Raw genomic sequence first — 15,235 nt, forward strand, 5'->3', positions numbered from 1 at the left:
GGGCTGAAGGGCCTGTTCTGTGCTGTACTGTTCTATGTCCTATGCTCTGGAAAACGGGAAGTACAGTTGATGACAATACCTCACATGTGACAGAATAGTGGCCAATGAAGTACTGACAAATAAACTAAGTGTGTTATTTTCACTTGTGGCAGGCTGAATGTGGCAAGTATTGCCTATTCCCTGTTTCCAAGGGAGCATGAAGAATCACCGAGGTATCAGGGAGCCACACTGAGGTTCCCTTTCCTGAGGGACAACAGCTGTACGTTGAGGACAATCCAACCATTTCACACCGCCCTATTCTGCTGCCAGGTCACAAATTAGTGAATTCAGCTCACCACGATGGGTTTTGAACTCGCTATGCTGCACATGAAGCACTGGAACCACAAGGCTAGAATTAATGTATCTAATTAATCATTAGAGGAGAGCATTGATGAGAAGACCCTCATTCTGATCGCTATCTTCCTGGGGGGTGGGGGGGTCGGGGAAGCAGGACGGGCTGTCCTAGAGGTGGTCGGAAGGTGTGTCAGGGCAGACTGAGACCTGGAAGGGGCATGGGGTGGGCCAAGAGCCAGATGGGGTGTAGGGGCAAGCTGCCTTAGAGTGGCCAGAAGGTGGGTGGGACGGTGGCTTGCCGGGTTCCTGGGGGTCGGTATTTTATGCACTGTTTAAAAATGTAATTGGACTGTCTTATATGTACTGACTGTTTTGTGATGATGGAAGGTGGGATTTGAGGTTTGTCCTCATTTCCTGAAAACTGGTTGAACGGAAGGATCTGGGGCCTGGCTTTGCCACTTCTCTGTATACAGCTGTTAATGTTATGTGTTTTGTAGACTGTATATTGTTTAATTAAATTTAAAAAATGAAAAGACCCTCATACATGGGAAACTTTGGGGACCACCCCCAAAGCAGTCAAAGACCAGTGAGACCATTGCACAGCAGGCCAAGGGACTGTGTCAAACAGGAAATTCAATATTAATAGATGACGCTTAGATAATAAAGTGACTCCCACTTTCCTCAGGTATCACAACTGACAAAATAGGACCACACGACAAAAGCTTCAGCTATATTGACGCTGCTTCATCAATCAAATAATGCACAAGGACATAAACAGCTCATGCAGAGCAGCAATTGTAAGCCAGGATAAGGAGAAAGCATCAGATGTCAGCTGTGACAGAGCAAGTGAGAGACAGTGGGAAAAGTACAACAAGCAGCCAGGGCAGAGTGAGGGATCCTGTGACTGGAGGAACAGACAGCAGGGGAGAAAGGGATCCTGTGATTAGCGGGACAAAGAGGATGGGAGAAAGGGAACCTGTGACTGGAGGAGCAGAGAGTGCGGGAGAAAGCGAACCTGTGATTGGAGGAGCAGAGAGTTTGGGAGAGTGGGAACGAGCAGAGAGTCCACAGGAGAGGGATTCAGGGATTAGAGGAGCAGGGAGCATGGGAGACATAGAACCTGTGATTGGAGGAGCAGAAAGCACAAGAGAGAGAGAACCTGTGATTGGAGGAGCAGAGAGTGCAGGAGAGAGGGAACCTGTGATTGGAGGAGCAGAGAGTGCGGGGGAGAGGGAACCTGTGATTGGAGGAGCAGAGAGTGCAGGGGAGAGGGAACCTGTGATTGGAGGAGCAGCAGCACTCAAGGAAATCCTTACCTTGTATTAACCTCATTGAGATTAGTTGTCAACAAGCTGTTGTCTGGTGGGTGGCACTCCTTCAGGAGTTGATTGGACACAGAGTCAAACTTCTGCAGGCTGCCTTCCGACTTATCCAGTTCCTCTTGGAGGTTCTGTAAAATAAAAGGTGGACCCAACGTTGAAGAAGGTATGTATGTGCCATTTGGGGAACAGAAATACGGTGGCACTTGAATTTTTAACTGCAGAAATGTACTCTGATCCTTTGTGGTTGGTACAACTGAAGCAATGAAACCACCTTGGACTGAGGCTCAGCCAAGCTAAGCTAAAGCCCCATTACAAGTGAAGGTGACAATTATTGGCCATTCCCTGTTTCAAGTGAATTAGGGGAAGTGGGGAGGGATGGCACATGAAGGAGAAAGGTGAAGAGACAGATTCTGAGAGAAGAGGTAGAGAAAAAGAGGACGAGGATGAGTTTACATAGCACCTTCCAGAACGGTGGTGAATCATAAAAAGCTTTCAAGTCAACAAAGTACAGCAAACGTTTTATTAACCAGCTCCTATTGAACCAGGAGTGTGCTGGTTGATTAAATATTCTGGTTGATTAAGAGGTCCACCAAATCAATGGAAAAACACACACTAAGTAACATAAATGTAATGAAAGGGGGTATACACCTTACAGCATAAATCACTTAAATAATAATGCATCTTCGCTTAAATAAAACCTATCGGCAGAGAGCCTTCTCATCGCACCCTTCAAATGACCACGCGGACATGGTGAAGATCCTGAAAATACAGTAAACATCCGGTATTTCCAGGATATCATTTTTGCCAGTTTATCAAGAGGGCCAGTTCATAAGGTGCCTGGTAAAACAAAGTTGGCTGCACTGTCAAAGTGTCAGTATAACTTCAATATGGACACGCAGCAGTCGATTTATGTGCCTAATGAACAGGACACCCGTGGAGGGATAAATATTGGAAGCGGCATTGGAGACAGTGCTGGCTGGCTGGCCATGGATCTGAGCTGGGAGGGCAGAGTCACCTCATGGGAACAATAGCAGCTCCAAGAGCACATCACCACCTCAGTACTGCATGGTCACTGCTAACCTGAGATTGGCTGCACTGGAGTGGAATTTCAACTCACAAACTACAGAGTCTGAGGTTAGTCTCGGGCAGCACAGCAGAGGGGTGAAAAGCACAGTGCTGCCAGGCAGGAAGACAGAAAATACACAATAGGCTATCAACAGTGAAACTCTGGAAGAGGTTCAGTGAAGATCAATGATATGGAAGATCACACAAACACAGGCAGTCACCAGAACAAGATGGAGACAGAACTTCAAAAGCAAGGAAAGGATTTTGTAAATAAATCGCCACTGAATGAGCTGGCAGGATGGATCGTGATGATGGGAGTATGGGTGAAATTATAGCTTAAATTAGTTTAAATTTAAAATTTCTTCCATTTAATTTGGGTGTCACTGGCAAGGCTAACATTTGTTGCTTGTCCCCAGCTGCTAAGTGGCTTGTGAGGCCATTCCATACTGGATAAGCAAGACACAACCACATTACTACAGGTCTGGAATCCAATGTTGCGTGAGGACTGCAGATTTCCTTCCCCAGAGAATACTCTTCCATCTTTCTCATCCCATAATAAAAATAAACAAACCTCAGTCGCACTCAGAGTTGAAACCCAGCAGCATCAGATTTTTTTGTTTTGGAAGGGTGTGGGAGCAGAAGGACAGGAATGTCCCAGGTTTCCGATCCTCCGTGTGAGGAAAGTACTTTCGGATTTTGCTCCAGGAGAGATATTTAAAATTGTGGCACCTGCTGATTGGCTTTAAGGAAGGCAAATAAGTGTCCTGGGGAGGATCAGTGAGGTAATTCCAGGGTTTCTGTACTACCTTTGTAACAGCCCCTGCTACATGACTTCAGAGGTTAGAGTGTGTGGTGCTAGAAAAGCAATGCAGGTCAGGCAGCATCCAAGGAGCAGGAGAATCAACATTTCGGGCATAAGCCCTTAATCAGGAATGAGGCCTGATGAAGGGCTTAGGCCCGAAACGTCGACTCTCCTGTTCCGCGGATGCTGCCTGACCTGCTGTGCTTTTCCAGCACCACACTCTCAACTCTGATCTCCAGCATCTGCAGTCCTCATTTTCTCTAGAACTTCAGAGGTTGTAAGACTCCTCGATACAAAACACCACGCAGCAAATACAAGGGCGAATAAACGGGGTAGCAGTCAAGGGCTATGGGGACCAGGCAAAACGGTCACACGTGAATAATTAAAACAATGGAGTAGACCAGGTGGGCTGAATGGGCATAAATTCTCTGGATTTTCAGGTCCTCAATAAGCACCACCACAAATGACACTGTTCACCAGAGTTTCAGTGGCAAAGGGAATGAGTTCATTTGTCTGCAAGGGAGACAGCGTCCACCTGATCCATCTCAGGCAACCTTCATTAAATGTTACCAAATACCTGCAAGGACAGCGCAAAGTTCAAGCACTTACCTGGAGGCTGTCTACCTGGATTTTCACAGCTTCCAGAGAGCCAGTCAGCAAACGGAAACGCGAAAGGGAGTAGCGGGCATCCATCAGGTGGCCATTAATCTCCTCATAGGCTGCCTTGTAAATATTCCACTGGTCCAGCAACGACTGGAGAGTGATCTTCAACTGGCCAACCTAGAACATGGCAAGGTCGGACAGTGAACGTGTGCTCTCTTGGATTGGGAAAGCCCACATGTCTGGAAAAGTCAAATAAGAGGTGGCCTGGCCTTTCTTGGTTGTGACTAACAGCATCTATTCTCTGCCTTATCATGAAAATAAACATGTTGTGAAGATAAACAAATGCTACAAAGTACCGGAACAAATATGATGAGACAATGGTCTCCTCAGTATTGGAAGATTACAAAGGAATGGTGGTTAAATCTTGTAGCAGCCACTGGCATGGCTTTGGTGCAGAAAACTCTGCCTTGAACACAACTCTTTATCTCATAAAAAGAAATGTTTGATCTTGGGATCCTGATCACTTTTACTATTCAACCCTGGTTTCTGAGTTAAACATCACACAACACCAGGTTATAGTCCAACAGGTTTCATTGGAAGCACTAGCTTTCAGAACGCTATTCCTTCATCAGGTAGCTGTGATGAAGGAGCAGGGCTCCAAAAGCTAGTGCTTCCAATTAAACCTGTTAGACTATAACCGGGTGTTGTGTGATTGTTAAATTTGTACACCCCAGTCCAAATCCTGGTTTCTGAGAGTCCATTAGGAGTTCATTGCATATTAGAGGACTGGGATCGCATGTACACCAGGTGTGTATGGGTGAGATAGAGTCCTTTCTCTGAAGGGCATCACCCATCCAATTGGCCTTTTACTACAAGCCAATGGCTTTCAAGACCTGGTGCCCTGCTGTAAGCAATCAGCTTTGTTGAATTGGAAGGATTTGAGGAACTTCTTCTGATCCACTGTCAGAGCCTTCAAGCTGAAATGCCCCAAGACATGAGGAGAGACATCCAATTCCACCTGATGGAGTGAGTATGTCAGATCAATGGGGAACAATGGTAGCCAGTGCCTTTATACTGTCATCCAAGTGCATGGTGCTGTCATTATCCAAACTTCCACCAAAAGGTTGCTGATAATTCATTCATTTCCTTATCTCTTATTGATTTTTTTTTTAATGGGTATGGTATTGCTGCCAAGCCTAAAGTGCTCTAGCCTCCCCCAATTGCCCTTGAAGTGCCATTGCAGCGGGAAGTTTGAGAGTCAATCACTTTGCTGAGGATCTGGAGTCACAGGCTGAAGGCCAAACCAAGTAACAACACACTTCCCGGATGAAGTTTGTGAACTAGATGGGAATTTTGCGACAATTAGCTTTCATGGTCACATTTTCCAGAGTTTTGTTCATTAAGATTTAATTTCCCCCAACTGCCATGGTGGGGGTTGAACCCACATCCAGAGAGCACTGCCCTGGGCCTCAGGATTAGCAGCCCAAATGACATTACCGTCATCTCACTGTTTCCCCATTTCTGCACAGGATCAAAGTAAGAATGAGAGGAATCAGGTGAAGTAACTACAGCCCATATGAGTCATTGTCACTGCAGAGCAAATGGAAATTCAGTCTGTTGCCAATTACACAAGAGAACCAGCCACCATCACACAGCAATTCTCCATCACACGGCCATCCACCGTCACACGGCCATCCACCATCACACGGCCATCCATCTATCATCACACAGCCATCCACCGTCACATGGCCATCCACCATCACACGGCCATCCATCTATCATCACACAGCCATCCACCGTCACACGGCCATCCACTGTCACACAGCCATCCACCGTCACACGGCCATCCACCGTCACACGGCCATCCACCGTCACACGGCCATCCACTATCAAACAGCAATTCTCCATCACACAGCCATGCACCATCAATCCAAGAACCGGCCTGTATCAGTCACCCTCCATCAGTCATTGTCTGTCATTCAACAGTTATCCCCCCATCATTCAACCAGATGTCCACCAGACAAACAGACAGTCATCCTCCATTATCCAATCAGTCATCCTGCACCAATCAAATGGCTGGCTTCCATCACTGAGGTATTATTACCAAGTGGTCCAGATGAGCCCAGGAATGATTAAGTTCTCGGAGTGTTTCCATAACGTTGCTGGAAGCCTCCTCTTTCTTGTTCTGTATCAGCACCAGGCCACTTTTTTCAACTTTCTCCACTTCCTTCTCTTTCACTCGGATAATATCTTCCAGTTCCTAAGAAATAAAATTATGGAAGTTTGCCTCACAGAGATAGACTGATAGTTATGAGCTGCACGAACCCCCTCCCACACTATTGATTTCACCCTGCCCCATCTATACATCCTCCATACCCTCCACTCTCACATCTCACTCAAGATATTTTCTCATCAACCTAGTCAGAGATGTTATCACACACCATTGGAACGGCTGAGGTTTGAACCTGGGTCTCCTGTGTCAGAGGAACGCTCAGTACTACTGCACCAGAAGAGCCCCCATGTCCTGTTCTATGTTACATGCTTGAACCATTCCATGTGGTAGCAAGATCTACACAGTTTAAAAGTAAGGGGTAGGCATTTGGAACAGAGTTGAGGAGAAACTTCTTCACCCAGAGAGTGGTGGACATATGGAATGCTCTGCCCCAGAAGGCAGTGGAGGTCAATTCTCTAGATACTTTCAAGAAAGAGATGGATAGAGCTCTTAGAGATAGCGGAATCAAGGGCTATGGGAATAAGGCAGGAACAGAATACTAATTGTGGATGATCAGCCATGATCATAATGAATGGTGGTGCTGGCTCGAAGGGTCAAATGGCCTACTCCTGCACCTACTGTCTATCGTCTACGTTCTCATGAATCGTTCAGTAAAACACTCCTTCCTGAACGCCTCGCTGGATTCATTATTGATTGCCTTCTCCCCACTGAGTGGTTTCAGACTCCCCTTGTCTCTCTGTCAACGATGTGGATGCTCCTTTTAATCTTAAACCCCCTCCTTAGCCTTCCACCTTCTAAAGACAGCAGCCTGTAAGAGTTTCCTGAGAGCTGACAAGAGGAGATCACAGATCCCATCAGATGGGACACCTCAGCACAATTCCCACCAGTTTTGGGGGCAGGATTTGTCTTCAGTTCAAATGGGCTGACAAAGTGCTGACTAGAGGTCGAGGATATGAGAAGAAATAGTGGAACCAGAGCAGATCAGAAACCTTCACTTGATTTACCCAAGTGTATATGCGTGCTAAAGAGAAGTTGGGCTGCTAGTCTCTGGCTTGAGAGGATTCTCAAAAACAGGGGGGAGGAAGTAATGAGGTTTTCACTCGAATTCATACCTGGCAATCCTTCAGTGTGGAATGGATAGAGGCAAGGTCACTGATTGAGTGCCACTTCTTCAATTTGTCCTCCTGAGATTCAAACCAATCTTTCAAGCATTGGACACTATTCTCATACTCCGTCCACGATTCTAGTGAGGTTTCTAATGACCCAATCTGTCAAAGTAAATGCACTTGATTAAAGGTCAACTATCAAAGTACAGCTGGAAGTTTCAACCGAGAGATTAGCAACCACCATCTTAATGGGCAGATTGACATCTGGTATCTTCCAGAACACAGTGGAATTTGTTCAGCATTTCCAGACAATGCAAATCCATCAAAATAAGGCGAAGAGCTGTGAAATCAGAAACAAGGACAGAAATTGCTGGAGAAACTCAGCAGGTCATTCAGCATCTGTGGAGAGAACGCAAGAGTTCACATTTTGAGACCAGTGACCCTTCTCCTGAACACTTCTGAGGAGGGGTCACCGGACTCAAAGCGTGAACTCTGACTTCTCTCCACAGAGGCCGCCAGACCTGCTGAGTTTCTCCAGCTATTTCCATTTCTGAATACGAATCAACGTCCTGTTTGGGAGTATGGGGTGGATTTGGAGGGGGGGGGGGGGCGCGGCGGGACTTGCCAGTCTCAGGACACCCCAGGCCTGCGCCATGTCTCAAACTCACCGAGACCCCGAGGGGCAGAGTGGTGACCCGTTCCTTCTTTCTGAGCCATCACGAGTGCTGGATGTGAGTCAGCAGTGGAAGAGATCGCTGTATTGGAATACAGAGACAGGCAGCCATTTTGGCGCTATTCTGCCTTTCCACTCAATCCATACCACAGCATCATCTTGGCACTTTGCTTTCATAATCCTCTAAACTCCCAACATAAATTCATCCATTGCCTCTTTGAAATTTTCCACTATTCCAGCTGCGACATCATATTGGAGTCTTCCATAACCCTTTGTAGGCCTCAACTCCTCAGTGCCTTGCTGTACTTGTTGTTCCCTTTGCTTCTGAATGCCCCCACAAAAGGAAATGGTTTCTCTTTACCTCCCCTATCATTTCAAACACCTCAGTGCGATCAAACTTTAATTTCTAGTGCTCAAAAAGGCATATGCATGAAGGGCCTCAGTGAATGAATTTTGAGCAAACTCTGGCCCTCACTTCTGTCCACTTAGTTTAAAAAAAAACAGTTGAACTGCAGATGCTGGAAATCAGAAACAAAAACAGAAATTGCTGGAAAAACACACAGGTCTGTCAGCATCTGGAGAGAGAAATCTGGGTTAATGTTTCTGAGGAAAGGGTCACTGGATCCGAAACGGCAACTCTGATTTCTCTCCACAGGTGCTGCCAGACCTGCTGAGTTTTTTTTCCGGCAATTTCTGTTTCTGTTACTCTTAATTTCACATTTTTAAGCCTGTTATTATTCGGGTGAAGTTGTGTTCCACCTATCCTTCCTCAGATGCTCAGAACTGAATGCAGTAATCTAAATGTGGCCTTAAATGCCACTCCTTCAGGGAACGGGACAATGTTCCATTAGCACTTTCAATTATGTTTTGCATCAGCCTTTCACAATTCCCGTGCCTAGACACCTAAACCCGTCTGCTTCTTCACAGTTCCCAGCTGCTCACCGTTTGGAAGTTAGTCTCATCAAACTTTGAGGTTGGAAGCAGATTCCCACAGCGAACCAAATCTGCCACTATTTACCAACCTCACCTTCTCCATCAAAGTCTCTGCCACAATCTGCTGCCATCCACATTAGTTACTGTGCCACCAAGTCAAAGTAGCACCAGCAAATCCCTTCAGGAGGAGTTTGGTGTCACAGCAACATGAAATGCCTCTGATAATGTCCACACAGTGAAATCATTTGTTCTCATTGGTAAGGTTGAAACATCCAGTTGTTTTCATTTCCCCCCTAAAACAGGGAACAGGAGAAGACCAACAAGTCCACAGAACAAGCCCCACGCTGACGAACCCTGAAGGATCAGGAATGGTCACTTGGACAGTTTCCCTGACAGCAGCGTGATCACCCAAGGCGAAAACCAGGGCAATAAAAAGGCAAGGTGCTCTGGGGAGTCTCTCCAGGGAGGTGGAAAGCAGTTCAGGGGCAGTGTGTGAAAACCTCTCCGTTACCTGCTCAGTAATGTGTCCTTGCAGCAGTTGCCACCTCCTGTTCATTATTCCAAGGCGCTCAGCGAAATCAGTTTTGTCACTGCGCTTACTCTCCACGTCATGGCTACTGATCTGCAGTACTGACTGGTTCACAAAGTCCACCGTCAACTGCTTACATGCCAGGTCAATCTTGAAAGCCTGTGAAGGACGAATACATTAGCATAACTTGGGCAACTGCCTGTGTGGAGTTTGCACGTTCTCTCCCTATGCGTGTGGGTCTCCTCCGGTTCCCTCCCACAGTCCAAAGATGTGCAGGGTAGGTGGGCTGGCCATGCTCAATTGCCCCATAGCATCCAGGGATGTGCAGACTATGTGGACGAGCCATTAGAAAGTGCAGGATTACGGGGTTGGGGTAGGGGGTGGGTTTGGGTCGGATGCTCTTCGGTGTGGACAAATGGCCTCCTTCCATACTGTGGGAGTTCTAAAAGAAGTAAGAACAATCCCACAAGCTGGTGTCAATAAAGGCCAATGCATGGAGAGGTCTTCAGGTACTGAATCAGGCAAAAGTGAGGCTCAGGGTGTGGAGCAACTGCAAACTAAATTTCTGATCAGATTGGCAACGGACTCATCTCCATTCCACCTGCCCAGTCTTCCCTATTCTTCTTAGCTCGTGGGTCACCAGCAACCCACCAGCTTCCAATTCAACCTTCCTCAAGTGGCAGCTCACAAGGAAGGGACATCATGCCCAGAAGCAACTCTCTTCCCCAGACGTGTGATCTCTGCTCAGTCCCTCTGCCTCACCGTGCACCCGAGGTCACAAACTTGGAGCTAAGCTGACCTCGTGTTGCTTTATTGCTACGCAGAAAGGACTGATGTTCCAGTAGCACACCGACACGTGGGCAAAATCAAGCATTCACCACCCGCGCCCCCACGCTGATTGATTAATTTTACTGTCAAGTGTACAGTGAAAAGCTTTGGCTGTGAGCAGTACAGGCAGATCATAGTGAGCAAGGATGTACAGATCAAACAGAGGCGTACAGGTCGTAATTTTTACACATTTAGAATTTCAGTATAGAACATTTATAAGACATGTTAGAGTTAGATCTGCTTTAGGGAGCTCACCAGGAATTGCACAGTGTTGGGCATTTTGCAATGCTTCACAGGAGCACTGTCACACAGAATGATCAAAAGCAAAAACAGCTGCTGAAGTGTTCCAAGGGTCCATTCCAGGGACCCCAGCCTCGGCCCGACTCTCCAGTGGAGTACTGAGGAGTACTGGCATGTCTGAGGTGCTGTCATGCACTTCACGCTGCACTGAGGCTCCGTCCAGCCCTCAGCAGAGGGAATGAAGGAGCCCATCACACTATTCAAAGTAAAGCAGGGCAGCTCACCCTGTTACCTGAGCTGAAATGTATCCTTCAGCTTGATGCAAACAGATTACTCAACCCGTTGCGACATTGCCAAAGGTGGAACCTTGCTATGTGAAAATGGGGTGCCCGTTTCTCCACCAAATAACATTGGCATTAACTCAAAGCACACGACTGGTTACTTATGGAAATATTTGAAGAAATAGTGTTAGGTGCATTAGTCAGGACTAAATATAGGGTAGGGAAAGGGTCTGGGTGGTTTGGATGGTTGGTGTGGACTTGTTAGGCCAAAAGGCCTGTTTCCATATTGTAGGAATTCTAATCTAATCAAAAAAAACTAATGGGCGTTATGTAAATGCAGACTCTTTTTTTAATGTTCTACTTCTCAGAAACATACAAAATCTTTCAGCTAACTCCTCTTCTCAGTGACAATATGGCTGACCTGTATCTTGTCACCAGCTCTTGACTATAATCATTAGTCTATTACCAAGCACCTGACCAAAGGTCTTTGGAAGATCCGGATAAATTACCTCAACCGCATTGTCACTGTCTGCTCTGTTACCTTCAATAAATTAACAAGGTCAGGGATAAATGTAGGAAAATGGGGTAGGGGAATGAGTCTGAGTGGGTTACTCTTCGGAGGGTCGGTGTGGACTAGTTGGGCTGAAGGGCCTGTTTCCACTCTATAAGGATTCTATGTAAGGTTGGCTTGAAACCTACGCTGACTGTTCATTATACTATTTCTCATTTCTCGATGTCTGTCTAACCTCTCTTTCAGCAGTGTTTCCAATATTTCGTCTCACTGATGTTAAGCTGTGGTAACGATCTGTTCTACATCTTAAAAATACAAGTGACAACAATCCACTAATTGGCTGACACGTCACCAATTTTTAAACAAAGTTTTAGAAATGAACAGTAAACACCTGCTATATCTTCCCTGATTCGCTTAAAATAAATGTGGTTGCTACGCAGAGCAGAGATTTTGACCATTTTAGTTTATGCATTAACCTTTTTTTATTTTAAGTTTACTTGCATTATTCATATCATCATTAAATAAATAGCAAAGCAATATAATTGTTTGATAGTTTTGCCATCTCTTTCTGGTTACCTGTAGTATCAATCTGCCATCCTTAATGGTCTGGTTACCGTAACAACCTGCCATCCTTATTGGTCCTGTTACCATCACAAACTACCATCCTTAATGGTCTGGTTACCGTAACAACCTGCCATCCTTAATGGTCTGGTTACCGTAACAACCTCCCATCCTTATTGGTCCTGTTACCTTCACAAGCTGCCATTCTTAATGGTTCGGTTACCGTAACAACCTGCCATCCTTAATGGTCTGGTTACCGTAACAACCTGCCATCCTTAATGGTCCTGTTACCATCACAACCTTCCAGTTTTCATTGATGTGTCAATCACATATTTTCATCATCTTGTTTTATATTGTTTGTTACCTTAACTTAATTTTTTTTATTTCTCTAATCTTTTCGCACCATCTCTGATCATGTGCTCTTCAGTTATTCATATATTTACTGAATGTTTCTTTCCTCATCCTTATGCCTGCGTTCAATAATGAAGGCTCAGCAACAGTTAGTCGTTCTTTCCTTTCAGTGGAAAATACGTTCCTGAACTCTGTTGAACGTATTGTATTAGATGTTTCACATGGATGTTCTATATTGCTGTTTATCCCCTTTTGTTTTCCCAAATCACTGAATCCCTATAGCACAGAGAGAGACCATTCGGCAAATAGAGTCTGCACCAACCCTCCAAAAAACATCCCGGATTTAGCCCCCCACCTATCACTGTAACCCTGCTAACCTACCCAGCCTGCACAACCCTAGACACTACGGGCTATGTAGCCTGACCAATACACCTAACCTGTGCATCTTTGGACTGTGGGAGGAAACCGGAGCACCGGGTGGAAATACACACAGACATGGGGAGAACAACTGTGTGGAGTTTGCACAGTCACCCGAGGCTGGAATCAAACCTGGGCCCCCAGGTGCTGTAAGGCAGCAGTGCTAACCATTGAGCCACCGCGTTGCCCCAAAGTTCTATTCTCAGCCTCTCAACACCAACTACTGTAGAAAACTCCTGAGTTTGTTTTCATATTACTCACACCTTTCTCTATCACACCTTAAAGCATTGTAATATTATTATAGTCACTATTCCCCAGACTCCACCTTTACTTCTCCTTCCTGCTCTCATTCATTCACAATTACTAAATCCAATATTGAATACTGTCTCGTTATGCCTCTAACATTCTTGGTAGAAAGGAATCATTATCACTCCATCTCCTTACTCACTACCCTGTTCCTGTCAATTAGTTTTCAGTTATAATTGAACAGTTTAAGTTCAATGAAATCAACCCTGAATCTACTTTATTCGAGACAATGTTAGCCTAGACTTTCTTCCTTACCTTGTACTTCTTGAGGTATTGTTCTACCATCTGTGAACCCACAGCACTTCGAATTCTCTCATCATCCTCTTCAAGGGTTTGTTCCATCAGTGAAATCCAGTTCATGAGCTCGTTGATGGCTGTGCGTGAAGGCAATTTCTCCATCTGAAGCTGAGAAGAGAAAGATTTTCAACTTCTTCCATAGTCGGCATCTGTCCTGCACCTCGACATTCAGGAGCACCAAGCTTGTTATGGTAATTTATGATAGGGATTACAACCAGAGCATGGTAAAACTCACAGAAGGATGTTAGGGCTGTTTTCCCTGGAGCATCGGAAGCTGAGGGGTAACCTTATAGAGGTTTACAAAACTATGAGGGGCATGGATAGGATAAATAGGCAAAGTCTTTTCCCTGGGGTCGGGGAGTCCAGAACTAGAGGGCATAGGTTTAGGGTGAGAGGGGTAAGATATAAAAGGGACCTACGGAGAAACTTTTTCACACAGAGGGTGGTACGTGTATGGAATGAGCTGCCAGAGGAAGTAGTGGAGACTGGTACAATTGCAACATTTAAGAGGCATCTGGATGGGTGTATGAATAGGAAGGTTTTGGAGGGATATGGGCTGGGTGCTGGCAAATGGGAAAAATAAAAATTTAGGATATTTGGTTGGCCTGGACAAGTTAGACTGAAGGGTCTGTTTCGGTGCTGTACATCTCTATGGCTCTATGTGTGATTGTGTAAACCATTTCAGCTATGTCCATGGACAGACATAGAATCGTAGAATTCCTACAATCCCTACAGTGTGGAACTCAGGTCCTTGTGTTATGAAGGTGTAGGTGAGTACTGTATCTTTAAGAGAGTGTGGAAGTTGGCATGGACCTAGAGAACACAGAGTGTGCTGAAAAATTTTAAAAGGTAACATTTGGTTGTGAAAACAAATAGCTAGAGCTGCGTTGCTATGTTACACAACAAATTCGAATTCAGCTAATCAGTTCAAATTATGCCCCAAGATACCAAAATCAGGTCGAATTCAAATTTTAAAGTTTTGGATGACATCAAGCCACTGTCTGATGTTTTGGGGGATATAAAAATGGGCATTTTGAACAGTTAGTTAGAGTGGCAAAGAGCACCAATGAAAATACGGCCTGTAGATCCTCTCTCTGAAAGATACCTTTTCATATGAAAGTTGTGAAGCAGAAGACCAAAGAAAAGACCCAGGAAAGAACAAAGATACCAAGGGAAAAGCAACAACTGGCTAGTTTTTAAACTTGATTTTTTTTTGTAAACTCAATCGGGGGGGTGGTTTACTGGATCAAGATAGTGTCTTAGAGGGGGATGCAGATAAATTGATCAGACAAAGGAGGATTACCGTGTAGATAGATGCTGTTTAATGTTCGCGTGTTTCTTGGAGTTAAAGAATAAATTGTTAATTTTTTTCTTTACAAACAGGGGTTTTTGTAGTTCTTGGTCACTCATACTTTAACAGATTATGAGGCGAGGTGAGCTTTTCTGTGAGTCTGGTTCACATTAGCAGAAGGGTTTACCCCATGTCACAACACCTGGGTCCATGAGGCAACAGTGCAAACCACTGACCATAGACATCAAACCAACACTGAGTTCCAAATGTCTCCTCTCAAATTGGCATCCTCACTGATGCATGGAGATCTTGAGTGATGGCTCAGCTCAGCTCCTCAGACAGGCCAATAGGCTCCCTGGCTTGACTCTACTTCAATACCCAGATACTCAATCTTGTGCCATGGGAGGGCGGAAGTGGGAGATTGGCTGAGAACTCCCATGACTTTGAGCTTGGCTTCACAAGTGTTCACCCCTCCCTCACTCAAGAGGAGTGGTGGCTTCTGACTGGAGAAGCACAGAAGGTGGCCACTCAGCCCATTCAATTGGTGTCAGCT

At 45.4% G+C, this 15,235-nt stretch overlaps 1 protein-coding gene across 18 annotated transcripts in view; it reads right to left on the minus strand.

The window, feature by feature from the left end:
- Nucleotides 1–15,235, minus strand: part of LOC140483251 (nesprin-1-like) — a 585,321-nt gene that overhangs the window by 132,711 nt on the left and 437,375 nt on the right. For all 18 annotated transcript variants that reach the window (XM_072581374.1, XM_072581386.1, XM_072581377.1 and 15 more), the window contains 6 exons: nt 13,350–13,499; nt 9,582–9,758; nt 7,471–7,626; nt 6,230–6,385; nt 4,132–4,302; nt 1,650–1,783 (listed from right to left, as the gene is read on the minus strand). In XM_072581374.1, coding sequence (XP_072437475.1) covers nt 1,650–1,783; nt 4,132–4,302; nt 6,230–6,385; nt 7,471–7,626; nt 9,582–9,758; nt 13,350–13,499 — 944 coding nt within the window. The remainder of the gene's footprint in view (nt 1–1,649; nt 1,784–4,131; nt 4,303–6,229; nt 6,386–7,470; nt 7,627–9,581; nt 9,759–13,349; nt 13,500–15,235) is intronic.

Source organism: Chiloscyllium punctatum, chromosome 11 (assembly GCF_047496795.1).
Source record: "Chiloscyllium punctatum isolate Juve2018m chromosome 11, sChiPun1.3, whole genome shotgun sequence".
Classification (NCBI taxonomy): Eukaryota; Metazoa; Chordata; class Chondrichthyes; order Orectolobiformes; family Hemiscylliidae; genus Chiloscyllium; species Chiloscyllium punctatum.